The 17,094-nt window shown below is 48.3% G+C and overlaps 1 protein-coding gene across 1 annotated transcript in view; it reads right to left on the bottom strand.

The window, feature by feature from the left end:
- Positions 1 to 17,094, bottom strand: part of TMEM132B (transmembrane protein 132B) — a 234,445-nt gene that overhangs the window by 6,447 nt on the left and 210,904 nt on the right. The window contains exons 6-8 of the mRNA XM_073790880.1: positions 7,786 to 7,991; positions 3,219 to 3,489; positions 1,256 to 1,447 (exon numbers count right to left, since the gene is read on the bottom strand). Of these exons, the coding sequence (XP_073646981.1) occupies positions 1,256 to 1,447; positions 3,219 to 3,489; positions 7,786 to 7,991 (669 nt within the window). The remainder of the gene's footprint in view (positions 1 to 1,255; positions 1,448 to 3,218; positions 3,490 to 7,785; positions 7,992 to 17,094) is intronic.

Genomic DNA, 17,094 nt, shown 5'->3' on the forward strand with positions numbered 1-17,094 from the left:
GCTGGAACATGCACTGGCTGGAAGCACTTAAGGAAGGATGCATTACGAGACCCGCTGGCTTGAAAGGCACAGTGCCCTGGTATCTTTATCAACGACACGTCAAAGTTTAAAGATGGGGGAGAGTTTGAGAGTTGGCAATAATTGTCAACAGTGGTGATTGGGTGCCTAGTAGCCATGCTTGTTCAAGTAGCTGAAATGGAATTTCTGAGTACAGTAAGTCCCCTACATCCGAAACTTCAAGTTGTGAACTTTCAAAGATGCGAACGTGCGTTCGCATGTCCAATCACATAAACTAGTTCACGTGTCCGGCGTACGTTTTCACGTGCCTGCATCCTCTGCAAGTGGTTGTGCTTTTGTGTCCTTTGCTGCACAGGACTGTGTAGAGTACAGCAGTGCTCTACCATCTCCCTCGTCCTCTCCTCCAGTCAGTAACTCTTCTTGCCCCTTCACTCGACGCCAGCCCCCGTGTGCCCGCTGTTGCGCTGTACTACTGTACTTCTCAAGGTCCTGTCCTGTAAGATTAAAAATGTCTTATTTTGGGCTTCCCTGGGGGCGCAGTGGTTGAGAGTCCGCCTGCCGATGCAGGGGAGGCGGGTTCGTGCTCTGGTCCGGGAGGATCCCACATGCCGCGGAGCGGCTGGGCCCGTGAGCCATAGCCGCTGAGCCTGCACGTCTGGAGCCTGTGCTCCGCAACGGGAGAGGCCACAACAGTGAGAGGCCCACGTACCGCAAAAAAAAAAAAAAAAAAAAAAAAGACTTATTTTTTGTGTTTGTTTTTTATGTATTATTTGTGTGAAAAGTATTATAAGCCTATTACGGTACAGTACTATATGGCCAATTGCATTAGCTGGGTACCTAGGCTAACTTTGTTGGACTTAACGAACGCACTCTCGGAACGGAACTCGTTCACATGTAGGGGACTTACTGTAGCAAAAGGCACCTGCTTTGGCAAAAGGGAAAACATGTGAGCCTCTGGTCACGGTCTAGCAGCGGACTGTGCCTAAAACAGATAAGGCTGCTCTAAAGCAAGTCGCATATGGGCGTGTGGTGGATGGATTAGAAACACATACGAGGAAACTGTGTCTAAGCCGCTGAGTACTTTCCTCAGAGACAGGACAGACTGGATAAACAGGAAGAAGCTTCAAAGGCACCAGTCCCGGCCATGAGTGCTCTCTCTACGCATCTCCTTTGCGGGATGTGACTGAGAGAGAAGTGGTCTCCACTGGCCAGGGACGCAAGGGTTCTGGAATCTTACTTGCTGTGGGGCTCGAAGCACATCCTGGGCAACTGCTGTCGAGATGATGGCTCTTTTGTCCAACCTGTGAGGCCGCAGGGAAAGAGACAAGCCGGCCACCAACTGCACGCCCAGGTCCACGATGGTGACACGGTCATCCAGGACGGTCACCGTCTTCTCAGCCAGGATGGAGTCAGAGAGAGGTGACAGGACCTGCAGGGTCAGCGAGACACCTCAGTCTCTGCCCCTCACACCATTCAAAACTCCTTAACTGGTGTTTCCACCACCGTGTTCTCCCAGGTTTCCCGACACGAGTGCACGTATGGAAATTGTGTGTGTGAGTGTTACGCCCCTGTTCAATTATGCTCTCCAAGTGAAGGAGTTTTACAAGTATCATCTTGGTCCCTTTTCTTTACTTTGATTCACATCATGATAACAGCACTGTATTTTCAAAAACAAAAAAACCCAAACAAACCATGATTTAATTTAAAGGCAATAACTAAAACTTGCCCACCTGGGTACCAAGCACCAAAGAGTAACATCTTTCCAACAACTAATATTTAGGTGTGAAAATGGCAGAATTGTGGTAAAACTTTAAAGGACTGGTGCTCGGCCATCTCTCCCTGCACTTATTCTTTTCAGTGGGCAGTTAGATGTCCACTACGGGCCATTAATCACCATTGCGTGGGCTGTTGCGTCATCATCGGATAAACCAGGAAAGCAAAGTGGGAAAGAGAATCTTATTCTCCTTCTAAGAAACCACTCCGAATGCACCATCTAGCTTGCAAGCGGGGGTGACTAACAAATGGAGAGGAATATCTAGGAGGCAGAATTTCTAGACCTGTCCTGCCCAAGAGGTCCTGCTTAATCTCTCAAACCTGTGACTATGATGAGACATCACCCTCCCGACTGTTATAGGATATAGCACAGCTGGCCTTAGAATAGACAGGTTCTGCTGGGTTAGCCGGGTGGGTCCCCTGTAATCACACGGGCAGAGTGCTTTCCCTGGCTGGTGGAAGAAGGGAAAGTCAGAGAGATTCAAAGAGTGAGAATCTGGTGATGGAGAGGCCCCATGAGAAGGAAGGCAGGTGGCCTCTAGGAGCAGAGAATGAGCCCTGGCTGACAGTCCACAAGGAAACAGTGTCCTCAAGCCCACACTGCGAGGAACTGCATTCTGCCAGCAACCTGAGCTGGGAAGCAAATCCTTCTCCCAAGCCGGCACAGAAGCCCAGCCTGGCCCACACCCTGACCACAGCCTTGTGGTACACTTGGCTTGGTACTCCAGGCTCACCTGGACTCCCCAGCTTCAGAACTCCGAGTTGATAAATTAGTGGTGCTTTAAGTTGGGAGACTGGTGGTGACTTGTTACATAGACATAGAAGAGTAATGAAAATATAATGTTGAGTACAGCTTTGTCAAAAATTAACTTTGGCAAAACCTAAAATCTGACTTAATTAGCTCTGAGCGTTTACCAAATTAACATTTTAATTTGTTATTCAAAAACGATGCTGCACTCTTTCTGCAGAATTATCCCGTCAACGTTGGCTAGAAAATAGTTTTCCTATTACTACAATAAAATGGAGAGCGCTTTTTATTAATTTTAGTGCAATACGTTTTATTTTTTAATTTCTTGTCCACTGTTAAGGTGAAACATAGCTAAATGTTTAATCCTCAAGTTCAGGAAAATAAAACTAGCTTTCACAGGTTCTACTGTCTCCTATCAGTGATACATGAAAAGTAAACTATCATATTGGGGGAAAGATTACTTAGACTGTGTGTTGAATTCAGCTTTGGTCAAAGAAATGAGATTTTTTTCTCAACACGAGATATAATTTGAGTCTAGATTGTTAGAACCGACGAACCCTTTGTTACTGCCCGTGATTCTCTGACACAGGCGCACACCGCCCTGCACGACAGCATCTACCTGGACCCTTATCAATACAGACCGGGGCTGTGGGAGGTGGCGAGGGGCGGGTGCCTGTACCTGCACGGTGGTGATGCCCGGCTCCCGGCCCACCAGGGTCCTGCCGTCCTGTAGCTGAGCAATTCTCGGCTCTTCCACCTTCATGAAATCCATCACGAGGTCAGTGACGTCAAACTGCCAGTCGGGGCCCAGCATGTAGCTCAGCTGACCCGAGTCGGGTGACTCGGCCACGAACTGGGTGAGGACGCGCACGAGGGCGCGCTGATGCTGCAGAGAGCAGCCCCTCCCCTTCCTCTCCTCGTCTTCTTCGTCCTCGCTGTCTCTGGCGGGCCTGGGACACACACACGGCAGAGCAAACGTCATCGCTGCGGGGAGGTGTCTCGCGCCCCCCTCTGTCCTCATTCCCCGTGACTCTGCCCTGCTTGGTGTGAGCTGCTCACCATCGGGTCACCCGCCTTCTGCTCCTTCGTTCATTCCCCGGGCACTGTCTGGTGGTCACCGAGCGCCACGTGTACTGCCACGTGCTCGGAGCACAGAAGCCCAGCTCGGCCCCTGCCGCGCCCACCCAGCACCAGGTGGGGGGACCAGCCCCACACAGGCAGAGGCTGCATCTCTGTCCTGTGTTCTGGAAGTCTGCAACTTCATCACGATCCCCCGTGCGGGGATGAACTGGGGCTAGAGGAGGGAACGGGAGGTCTGGGGTCAGAAGAGCCGTGTGGAGGCTGGCCTTGAGCCATCAGTCACTCCCACAGATGACAAGGACCCCCCTTACCGCCCTGCAGGTGTGCTTGAGGAGATGCAGGCCAGGTGTGACGACACCTGAGGGCGGCCCTCGTGAACCATCACCTGGGGACGGTGCCCACACCCAGCCCCTTCCATCTCTACAGAAGTGGCTTCCTCTGAGCTCCGGGCCCTAAAGGTGATCAGGATAGAGCCTCCTACCTCCCATCCGCCCTGATCTGAGTGGTCACCGATCCGCAGAGGTGTTGAAACTACTGAACCACGTCTGGCACCTGCGTCCTGGCTTCTCCCCCTTCCTCCTGTCCCCCTACTCGCCTGCCCACACCCGCCCTGAGAAACCCTCTCTGGCTCGGCCATTCTAGAACCTTCTCCTCGAGATACACCTGTCCCGTGTCCTTTACGAAAGGACCTGGTTTGATGGCTGCTGACTGGTCTGTGGCCCTCGGTGGATGGGTCTTGGGTCAGGGGAGAAAGGGGCAGAGACTTATACACGCTGGGTTAGACCTAGCGTGTGCCGGGTCCTGCCCTGCGTGCTCCTGTAAAGAGCTGACGTAAATGGGCCATGTGCCACCTGCCAGCCACACACAAGTGACCCACGTCATCTGCACAGGCCCCGAGGAACAGGGTGTTCTAGGAGCTGATCTCGCCGGTGAGGAAACCGAGGCACAGAGAGAAGGGGCAACTGGGTCACAGCCACACAACCGGTCACCTCGACGCGGAGTCCAAGCCTGGCCGCTGTCCCTCTACTGGTGTCCTCTCCCTCTTTCTAAAGATTAAAAAAAAATTTTTTTTGCTGCACCGCACAGCTTGTGGGACCTCAGTTCCCCAACCAGGGATCGAACCCGGGCCCTCGGCAGTGAAAGCGTGGAGCCCTAACCACTGGACCACCAGAGAAGTCCCTTTCTCTCCCTTTCATTTCTCTTCACAACAGCCCTGAAGCATGCTCCTGTCTCTACATGAAGAAACCAAGGATCAGAGCAGTTAATACGAGGCCCAGAGAGCTCGTTATCAGCAGTTTGGGACGAGCACCACGTCACTTCTGAAACCCACTTTCTTAACAACATGTCATTCCACCTCCCTGAAAGGTTAACCCTCAAGGTTAGAAAAGTAAAACTAGCTTTCACAGGTTCTACCATCTTCTATTAGTGATGTACATAAAGTAAATTATCACACTGGGGGGAGATCGCTTAGACTGAGTTTAATTCAGACTTGACTGGTAAAAGAAATGAGATTTTTTTTTCTCAACACTCTTTAAAATGGAAAAATTAATTTGAGTTTAGATTATTAGTTACAGGAAAAAAATTTCACCAGCACCTAGCAATTTGAGTTTCCCAAAGTGAGGGGTAAGTGTCCTTGCTGTTAAGTGAGATGATTTTAGGTGGCAGTAAAAACACTGACTGACATAGAGAAAGGTTATTTCCATGTTATTTTTCAATCATCCTGATTATATCCCAGGGAACGTCTCTGTTTGGTGCCAGGCGATCTTTAAGGGCTCTCTGATACCTGCTAGTCTCTCCCAGCTCACAAAGACAAATTCAGACAAACAACTGTATCTACTCAGAATTTAATAAAAATATTTTATTTTCTTTGTATTAATTTTTACTAGTTGGCTATTTTTTGATAGTGATGTGGAGTTTCTCTTAAAGAAATAGATAAAACTGAAAAAAGAACAGTAGTAAGTGTATTCTAGGTGGTACTCAAAAGTTGCAGTCTCATAAAAGTGGTGAGTGAATAAATGAAGTTTTAGAAATACCATATTCATAAAACAATTGCATTCTGTTGTGTTAAAAAAAAAACCTTTAAATTTCGAGGTCATTTCAAATTCATTGAAAGTTTAAAAGATCATACAGGGAGGTCCTGTATACTGTTTACCCAGCCCCCCAGATTTAACATCTTGCATACCTGTGGTACAATACCCAGACCAGCAAATTGACGTTGGTACAAACCACAGAGCTTATTCAGATTTCGACAGGTTCATGAATACCCATTTGTGTGTGTGTGTATGTAGTTCTATGTGATTTTTATCACATGCAGCTTCATGTAACCATCACCATAACCGAGATACAGAACTGGCCCGTCACCACAGGGGTGGCCTGTGTACTGCCTTACACTTCTACACCACCTCTAACTCATGGCAACCACTAATCTTTCTCTTTCCTATATCATCATAAATGGTACCACACTGCAGGTAACCTTTTGAAGCACTGGTAAGGATGTGGATGTGTGTGTCACTGGGTGACTTAACACACTGCTGGTGGGAATGAAAAATGGAGCAGCCTCTCTGGAAAATAGTCTGGCTTCCTTTAAAACTAAATATGCCCTTGGGCTTCCCTGGTGGCGCAGTGGTTGAGAGTCCGCCTGCCGATGCAGGGGATGTGGGTTCGTGCCCCGGTCCGGGAAGATCCCACAGGCCGCGGAGCGGCTGGGCCCGTGAGCCATGGCCGCTGAGCCTGCGCGTCCGGAGCCTGTGCTCCGCAACGGGAGAGGCCACAGCAGTGAGAGGCCCGCATACCGCAAAAAAACCCAAAAAACAAACAAACAAATAAAACTAAATATGCCCTTAACATACAACCCAACAATTCCCCTCTCGGGCATCTTCCCCAGAAAAATGAAAATCTACATTCATACAAAAGCTTGTATGTCAAGCTTCTGTCATAGCATCTCTATCCAAAATAGCCCCACACTAGAAAAAACACGTGTCCTTCCATGGACGCATGATTAAGCAAACTGTGATACTCCCTACCAGGGGATACACTCAGCAAAATAAACAAATGAATTATGGAAACATGCAACGACTGGGGTGGATCTCAAGGGAATTACGCTGAATAGAAACATGTCCATTCTTAAAGGTTTCATACTGTATGGTACTATTTACCAGCTAGAGAAAACTTTCTGCTTTCAAAGGGCTCAACTGATGGGTTAGGCCCACCTGGATGATCTCCATCTTTTAAGATTAACGGATTTAGAATTTTAATTACATCTGTAAAATCCTTTTACAGCAGTCCCAGATTTGTGCTTGATTGAATAACCAGGAGATGGGACTCTTGAAGGGATGTTATCTTTAGAATTCTGTCTACTGCACGATGTATCCTTTCACTGAATTCTTGGGATAACTCTATTCAGTAACTCTATTGTCATCTCCAATTTATAGATGAAGAAACAGGAAGAGAGGGGTTAAGTGACTTGCCCAAGGTCACACAGCTATATGTGAGAAAGCCAGGGTGAAACTCAGTGGCCTTATTGCAGAGCCCACAACTTAACCATTGTACTGTGCTTCATAGAGGATGGTTGGCATTTATAAGCAGGAAACTGAGGTAAGGTAGGAAAGAGGAACAGGGAAGTAGGGAATAGAAAAAGAGCTCTTCCCTTAGGGCTTCCCTGGTGGTGCAGTGGTTGAGAGTCTGCCTGCCGATGCAGGGGACACGGGTTCATGCCCCGGTCCGGGAAGATCCCACATACCACGGAGCGGCTGGGCCCATGAGCCATGGCCGCTGAGCCTGCGCGTCCGGAGCCTGTGCTCCGCAACGGGAGAGGCCACAGCAGAGAGAGGCCCGCATACCGCAAAAAAAAAAAAAAGTAGCATAAGAGCTCTTCCCTTAAATGCCAGGCCTTGTGCTAGGTGCTTCTTATGAGTTGCATTGTTTTACTGAATCCTAGCAACTATTCTACGAGGTAGAGATGATTATTATCCCTATTATAATCGCCTCCTGTCAAAGTAAGTACCCAAGTCAGATCCATCTGAACTCCGATCCCACTATTACCCACTGTGGATGCAGCTTCCCTAGCGCCTGGGTCCCTGAGGACGTCTGCCTCAGAGCGGAGCCCCAGGAACCTCAGAACCACAGTCCTCGATGAACTTCATTCCCCCACCCCCTTGGTTCCTCACCTTCGGTTGGAAGCCACTGGGATCCTCCACCCTTTGATCTGGCTGAGCTCCGTATCCGAGATGTCGACCTGCAGGGGGAGTCTGGGCGCCCAGACGGTGACCTCTAACTGGGAGGTGAAGTGCTGGTGGGTGAAGTTCACGATCGTGTCCACTTTGCTCTTCATCTCCTTCCCATTCGCAAAAATCGAATCGCAGCCGTTGGAGACCTTGGGGGAGGGGACAGAATCTCCAGATGCATCAGCAGGAAAAAGCCCGTGAGAAACTTGACAATGAAAGTTCATGACCTGCAACAGCTCTGATTTATGAGACCCAAGACAACCAGGAGAACATGACTTGAACAGAAGGTAATTTGTAGGCACTAATTAGGGACAAACGCTGATAAACAGACTCCAGGAAAACCATTTTGTATTACGAACCACTGACAAGTAAAATCATAAACATAATTTAATGGAGTTCCATAACCTTTGTTGCCTTTTGTGTGTGTGTTTCTCCCTTTACCTCACCTCCTTTATGTACTCAAACCACCGCTAATCAAACCCCACTTGCAACACATTTCACTCTTGCACCGTATCTGGAGATGCTTGCAAAGGTATCTATATGTTACTAAAACAACACTTCGGTCGAGCCATAAAGGGGATTTTTTTTTCCCTGAAAAACCAAGAGAGCTTTGCACTAGATTAAAATCCTTGTAGGAAAATACTCATGGAATGCACTAGAAATGTGGACGTAATTATTTTTGCCCCATTACACTATAATTTTGCAGGATGGAGGTGAGGACGCAGCATTTTGTTACGGACTTCTGACTCAGCACGCGGAGGTACCCTTCAGCGTGCATGCATTCGCGGGTTGGCTGTTAGACAACGTAAGCCCCCATTTCACTTCACGTCTTCCGGATAAGCAAGGAAAACGTTGATGACTTTCTCTCCTGGACCACCAGGAGAATGAATGTCTTTTACGTATGTATCTGGGTCGGGCGGGGGAGGGAGCAAAGGTCACGTTATGTGCAGAAGACACAAAACCAACACTCAGTTCAGCACAGAACCACAAAACTGCCAGGGGTCCACAATCTCATTTTACAGATGAAGAACCTGAGGCCAGCAATGCGACGTCACTGGCTGGAGGTCACACACTACTTTGAGGGGTACCGTGTGGTGCTGGGCTGCTGTCAGGACTCCCCAGCTCACCTGGAATGCCACCAGGCAGCCCGTTTTGCAAGCCACAAACGAAGACTGCAGTACCTGCAGCCCAGGCCTCCCTTCCAAGCCCGAGGTGCACACGTCCAACTGCCCCCTCCATGTGAACAGGTGAACGGCTCAGAGCAATGTCAGCAGTGCCGAGGTCGAAACTCAAAGAACAAACCTCCATGTTGTTCGGGACAAATGATCATCACCTCCCTCCTCCCCCCAAAAAAGGGCGTGAATGTGAATTTTCTCCCACGAGAAGGAAAAGATGAGCCTGGTTCACTGTAGAGTGAAATCAAAGACTGAGGAGAAGATAACTAACGAGATGCTTAAACCCCTTCCCGCATCAGCCTCGCAGACACAGGTCCCTGGCATTGCCACCTCACAATGGCACCAACGCCTTTAGGAATCTTTAAGCATAATTGACCAAGGCCACTAATGGGACGATGGGCAGAAATCAGTGACACTGACCTGATAACCTTGGGCCACAAAGCAATGAGCAGCCGTGCTGGAGGGAAACTGCATCAGGCTGAGTTCATCTGGGGAGCCGCTTCCCCACCCTGTCAGAACTTAGCCTTCCACAGCCCCTTGCCCTCCAGGCTCTACTACCCTGAGCAGCAAATCTGCCCGCAGATGGCAGTGGAAAGTGGCAGCTAATGTGTTTCTCCCCCTGAAATTCCAGTGGGAGTTGAAAAAAGACAATTCAGGGGCTTCCCTGGTGGTGCAGGGGTTGAGAGTCCGCCTGCCGATGCAGGGGGACACGGGTGCCCCGGTCTGGGAGGATCCCGCATGCCGCGGGGCGGCTGGGCCCGTGAGCCATGGCCGCTGAGCCTGTGCGTCCGGAGCCTGTGCTCCGCAACAGGAGAGGCCACGGCAGTGAGAGGCCCGCGTACTGCAAAAAAAAAAGACAATTCAATCACTTTTCGAAGCTTAAAAGAATCTACTTCGCCCGTCCCCTCTCTTTGTCTGCTTTACTTTTTAAAAGGGAGAAGAAAAACCATGAGGCGAGCAAATCAGCTGTCTTTTAAGGCATGTTTGAGGGATGTACATCTGCATTATTGTGCCCAGCATTGTAAAGAGAGCAATCAGAACAAGATTTTCTATTAGAGCAGAAAATGGAATGGAGCGCCATGTTCTTATTTTCAATTCCTGCGATGGGGACCCAGTGCTGAGCCCGACTGCCCTTCCTTAAGTACTTAGAAAGGGGAGGAAGACCCATTCTAGAGAAACCCCTGCCTTCCCTCCAGAGCACTGCCCCGGGAGACATTCGCTAAGACCCCTAAACATCCCTGCGCTCAGTGGCTACACGCAGACCCATCTCAAGAGAACAAGGCTCCTTACTGACAAGAACTCTACAGTGGATGCAGCAGGGGGGTCCGCCCTCAGCTTCCCCTGGCTCAGGTGGGCATCACCTATTGCTAGAACTTTCCCCATCCTACCTTCTACAGTACAGACCTCAACTGTCCTGAATTTTCAGGATTATGATGATCTATATGAGATGTATGTATGTGTGCATGTGTTATTTCCTCTCGAAGGAATGGTTTAGTATTTGCTAATTCAGTGTTTGCAGTGACTTTATAAGACATAACTACTGCAAATAATGAGAATTAACTGCAGTAGGTACCTCTTATTGGTATAGGACCTCACTGCCTTCCCCTCTCAAAGCCTTAAGCCCCACAAATAACGCTGTGGGGCGGGCATCATGATTTTCATTTTACCTGGACCGAATCCAGTGTAGAGAAAGGGAACATCACTTCCCAGGGCTTCACCTGTGTGTAATGATGCCCGCCAGCCCCCAGGACTGCTGACGCCTGGCCCAGTGCTATCCCCCCTGCCTGTTCACGTCAGTCCCCGCCAGAGACTTCCCATGGTACACGGGGCAAAGTCCAAACTCCTGATCACAGCTTACAAGACCTAAGGACCTGGTACTACCTCCTTCTCCAGGCTCCCTTTGCGCTTCCCTCCCTGCCCACCCTGCACATACTCCCCACCAGTCCCCCATGGGTCTTCTCTCCCATGGCTCTCCTGAGCTTATCTCCCTCCGGAGGCCTTAGCGCGATCTTCCTGTGACTGAGACCTGCCTGTCATTCAGGTCTGAGGCAGATATAACTGGTTGTCTACGGGCCACTCAATCACACACCAGCACCGCTGCCCCATCACATACACACACACACATCTTCCTCTTTTCTGTCCAGCCATATGCTCCTTGCCAGCGAGTGGCTTAGGGAAAGGCATGTGACACAGTTCTGGCCCAGGAGGCGTGAGGAGTCTGCTGGGGATTCTGGGAAGGGCCTCCTGGCTTCGAGATGCCCAGAAAGTGGTCCCTCCTTCTCCCACTGGATGCTGCCACATGGGAGGTGACGACAGGAGCTGCAATGGTGATCTCAGAGCCTTGGAGGGCTGGCCAAGGACCAGGCTGACACGGCGAGCATGGAAGGAGAGAAAGACGGAAGGAACCACATCCTCAGTGACCACCTGGATGGACCACCGGACCAGCCCACCTGGAACCACCTGACTTTTCAACTTCTTATCGTGTGTTTTTCTTTCTGTTGTTGTCAAAGCCATTTTGGTCCATGGTATTTTGTTACTTGCCACCGAAAGTGGCCTAAATGATGTAAGAACTCAGCTCAAATGTCACTTCTCAGAAGGGATTGCTTGAGTCATTTCTAATGTAAAGTTGCACGCCCCTCACCTGGCCACTCTACTACTCTCCTCTATCTAATTTACTGTGTGTGCTACTATGTAAACTATATTGACACTGTTTCTGTGTTACTGACAGTACGTTATACTATTCATATTACTTCAGTCATACGGGTTACACGATGTTAGTTACACTGGACTGCTCTATCCGTGTTATATTTCATGATTTACTTTTCAATATTTATCACTCTCTGCATGCTCCTGGTTGTTTATTGTTTCCTATCTCTGTTCTCCACCTGGAAGTGATCTGCTTGAGACCACGGACCTGTCTCCTCTGATCTCCTGTGTCTCCAGTTCTAGCGCAGGGATGGCCCACATAAAGTGTTCAGTACATAGGTGTTCAATGGGAGTATGACACTGGTTTCCTCTGGGTCCCATTCATTCTTGTGCCCCAGGAGTAGCCTGCGTCTGGGTTAGAAGTGGGAGAAGGTGGCTTAGGCAGTGTTATGCTCTGGATATCATGAGAGGAGATAGGCTGGTAGAAGAAACCTGGTCCAAATCCTAAGGAAGTCTGAGGTCAATGAGATGAGAAATTTGGATTCCCCGTGGCGGATTCGGCCTTCTGGCTAGGAATTGAGAGACCTGACCTGTGTCATGTCCCACGGTGAGGGCGTGTGTGTTTTTGGAAGAGACAGCTAGACACTGCAAGGTAAAGATTAGATCAGGTTCCCACCACTCAACCAACAGATACCTTCAGGGCTCTCTGAGCCCCCGGAGGAAGCTGGAACAGCCAATGCCGTGAATCCTAGTATAAGAAGGGCTGAGGACAGGTACGTGGAGATTGAAAATGACGGCTCGTGCCAGGTTAATCTGTGAGCATGCGCCAGGTGGCCTGTCCATGTCCTTTTAGGAAGGCTGCCTTTGGAGGCTCATTGTTTTACTGTCAAATTACACTTTCACAGTTTCAGTACTTTAGAGTAATAGAGGCAAACGGTGGTCTCCCGATGTAAATATGTTTCCTTTGGGGATCTTGTGAGAGACAGCATTCGCTTCATTTTCTATTCAGGAAAGAAGCAAGAATTGAGTCTGTGTATCAGTGCCCTCCCTCTGAGTCTGCCAGACGGCTGAGGCATCTGTATCTGCACCGTAGGAGCTACCCCTGCTGTACAAGGCTTCCCTCTTAATTAACCCCTCCCCGTCTTGAGAAATGTGTTAGAAAGAAAAAACCTACATCATCACGGCAATGGAAGCAGTCTCTCTCCTTGGCAACTCGGTAAGAGAAGTTAAAGAAGGGTAAATGGTGTTTGTTTAAGGTAAATAAAGTGAAGGGAGCCTTCTGCAATGTTCGTAATGAAAATAAAAATGAAACAATGCCTAGTTCAATAGATAGCAGTGCATACAAATTAAACACTATGGATCCTACAATAAATTTAAACAAAATTTAAGAGAAAGGAAAAATAATCATGATATAATATTTAGTGAAAAAATGATGGAGTTAAAATTATATGGACACACTTATATAACTGAATCACTTTGCTGTACACCTGAAACTAACGCAACATCTTAAATCAACTATACTTCAATAAAATTAAAAATTTTTAGAATTATATGGACGTGTTAATACTAATTTTATAAATATATGTTATGTGTGTTTGTGTATTAATGAAGAATAAAAAGATTTGAGGAATGGGGGAAGCTATATAATCAAAGAGTATGTTTCTCACAAATTCACGATAAATGCTGAATTACATATTAAGGTAGGCAAAGAGAAACTATGTAAAGAAAAAACATCTTTCAATTCAATCATCAAATCAAGCATTTTGTATTTATTACCAAGTTTAGCAAGTACATTTTGTCTGAGGAGCAATGAGTACTCAAAAAATATTCATTTTGCCTTAAGCTTTTATATCCCCAAGAAGTACAAAGAGCAAAAATAATAGCTATCATGTATTGGGTGGTTACTTGCATCATGCATTGTTTTTAAAACTTTACATAGAATGATAGCCATTAAATCCTCCAGATATCCCATTCGTTAAGTGTTTTGTCCCTATGTCGTAGATGGGGAAAATGAGGCCCAGGAGAGACAGTTTGAGCAGAGATCACAGCTGGTGAGAGGCAGAGCAGGGATTTGCACTCAGGTCCTCTGAATCGGGGGGCAGGGGGTCCTCAAACTGTGTGTTACCCCCTCCGTACAGCCCACAGAAGGAAGACCTGATTGGGAAAGGCAAGACCTCAATACACACGTTGGGATTTTTTAAATGAAACTCATCAAGGTGTAATTTCTGTTCAACGCACCGTATCCGTTTGGAGGGTAGAGTTGGATGAGATTGACGGTGCATACGCTGTGAAACCACCGTCATGCTTGGACACAGAACACTCCCATCCTCCCGAAACATCCCTTGTGCCCCTTTTTGGTCCATTGCTCCCTCTGCCCTGGCCCCAGGCCACCACCGAGGTGTCAGTAAGCATGAGGTATCAATTAATTAGAGGCCAGCTTGATAGCTAGTGCTCAAGACCAGGCAGAAGGAGCTGGAAGCAGCAGCCCGGTGCCTCAGCCTGAGGTCCAGTAACCTGGGTCCTTGTGCAAACTCTTCCCCTCATCATGCCTGAATAAGTCACTCTCCATCTCTGGGCTCAGATTCTGCATCCGTGAACCCATGGGTACCCAAAGTTTCCAGCTTGGATTCCCTCCCATCCTATCATTGGAGGATGGAGAGAGCAAGCTCAGAGTCCCAGTGCATTTTGACATAGCTTTTCTCTGCCACAGATCCCTCATCTGTAAACTAAGAATAAATCATTCATTCATTCAATAAATATTGATTTAATGTCAATGAAGACCCAGGAACTGTCCTAGGTGCTGGGGATAGAGTGACGAACAATACAGTCCCCGCCCTGATGGAACTGACTGTGGAATGGGGGAGACAGACAAACTCAACACACACCTAGATATAAATGTAATATCAGGTAGCGAGATGGGCTTAAAAGGAAAATCAAGCAAGGTAAGAAAGCAGTGACAATGGCTTTAGTTAGAATGGGCAGGGAAGGCCTCCCTGGAGAGGTCACATTTGATTAGAGGCCTGAATAAGTGAGGGAGTGAGTCATGAGCACATGCAGAAGATCAGGAAGTGCAAAGGCCCTGAGACAGGCGTGTTCTTGCCATATTCAAGGACCAAAAAGGAGGGCAGGGGAGCCCAAAAGTAGCCAGGGGGGCTGGACTGTACTCCACTGTGTAAGTATAATGAGAAGCTGTGGGGTTTGCGCCCAAGGAAGTAGCATGATTGGACGATATAACAGAATACCTCTAGCAGGAGTGGCAGAAGGGGAGCCCATGCGACAGAGACGTGAAAGAGGTTCCCATCAGGGTGGTGTGATGCAGGGAATGAGATGTGGTCAGGGTCAGGATGCCTTTGAAGGCAGCCCTGGCAGGAGCTGCTGCTGGAGTGGCTGTTGGGTGTGAGAGAAGCAGAAGCCACAGATGACTGCTAGGTTTCTGGCCCGAGCAACCAGAAAAATGGCACTGCCATCCCTGTGATAAGGGAGGCCTGCAGCAAGGCAGATGTGGGGAAGAGAGAAAGAATCCGGAGTTCCATTTCAAAAATACTAAACGTGAAATGTTTATTAGACATCTGAATGAAGACGCGAGGTAAGAAGTTGGAAGCACAAGTGCAGAGTCCACGGAGAAGGGCTCAAGCTGAAGAAATAAACTTGGATTATGCCAGCAAACGCAGTATTTAAAGCCAGGAGATTGAATCATAGCCCACATTTCAGCCTTGAACCTGCTAACACTTAGAGCTCATAGATATAAGGACCTGACAACATGGGGCCAATTTGTTAAAAAGGAAAAGCCAGGGGGACTTCCCTGGCGATCCAGTGGTTAAGACCCCGTGCTTCCACTGCAGGGAACTCGGGTTCGATCCCTGCTCAGGTTCGATCCCTGCTCGTGGAACTAAGATCCCACATGCCACGCGCGGCATGGCCAAAACATTTTTAAAAACTGAAAAAAGAAAAAGAAGGAAAGGCCAGAGAGAGAGAATGGTATCTCAGAGGTAAGTGGTGAAGATTCTCCGAAGACAGGGTGGGATTGATATCAAACACTGAGAGGAAGTCGAGTCAGTTGTGGACTGAAAGCTAACCATTGGAATTGGCCGTGAACCCTGGAGACCCTGACAAAGGGACTTCGGCGGAGAAGAGGAAAACTTCTGATGGTGTGGGTTCATGACAGAATGGGAAGTGGGGGAATGTGATACGGAAAGCTTTTGCAAGGACGCTTTCCAGCACGGGACACAGAGAAATGAGACAAGGGATGATAATTCCTGCCCTAAGTGTTAAATAAGATGCACCACAAAAATCACTTAACAGACAGCAAGTGTCTTCTGAGGGCTGATCTTTGGTCCAGCTCTTCCATGCTAAGTCGACACAAGAGTTTCCAGCGTGCACTGTACAACCCAATGGCCCCATACTAATGCCAAACTCACCAAATACCCACTCTGAGTTCGGAGACTGAGATGAGAGAAGAAATGAGTTGCCTGTCACCTGGAGCTTCAGGCAGAAAACAATCAAAGAAAATCACCATTTCCTGGGCTTCCCTGGTGGCGCAGTGGTTGAGAGTCCGCCTGCCGATGCAGGGGACACGGGTTCGTGCCCTGGTCCGGGAAGATCCCACATGCCATGGAGTGGCTGGGCCCGTGAGCCATGGCCGCTGAGCCTGCGCGTCTGGAGCCTGTGCTCCGCAACGGGAGAGGTCACAGTGGTGGGAGGGCCGTGTACCGCCAAAAAAAAAAAAAAAAAAAAAAGAAGGAGACATCAAGGAACATTTTCGGGACCGAAAGGTGAAGATAAGTGAGGAATTCTCTTACATATGTATGACCTTTCTCTTCAGCCCACGGCAGGGGGACAGATGGGAAGGGGGAAGGAAGGGTACACCTTTAAAGACGAAACCTGACACATACAGCATTTTACAATTTATCCCACTTGACAGTCTCTCTCTCTCTCTCTCTCTTTTTTTTTTTTGGCCGTACCACATGGCTTGTGGGATTTTAGTTCCCTGACCAGGCATTGAACCTGGGTCCTCAGCAGTGAGACCACAGAGTCCTAACCACTGGACCGCCAGGGAATTTCCCCCTCCACCTGACATTCTCAATTGCGTCATGTGGTACATTTCAGTGCCACACCCAACACTGCACCCTCACCCTCTGCCTTGTGAATTTGTGGTTCCCCCCACCAGAGGTAAAATATGCTTTATCTCAACGATGTTGGGTTTGGGCAAATGACTCCTTTTGCCCAGCACAATTTTAACAAAAACTTCTCCATAAAATACTGAAAACACAGAACAGGGAACTCTGCTCAATATTATGTAACAACTTAAATGGGAAAAGAATTTGAAAAAAGAATAGATACATGTATATGTATAACTGAATCACTTTGCCGTACACCTGAACCTAACACAACATTGTTCATCAACTCTACTCCAACATAAAATAAAAAGTTA

The sequence above is a fragment of the Tursiops truncatus genome, chromosome 13 (genome assembly GCF_011762595.2).
Source record: "Tursiops truncatus isolate mTurTru1 chromosome 13, mTurTru1.mat.Y, whole genome shotgun sequence".
NCBI lineage: Eukaryota > Metazoa > Chordata > Mammalia > Artiodactyla > Delphinidae > Tursiops > Tursiops truncatus.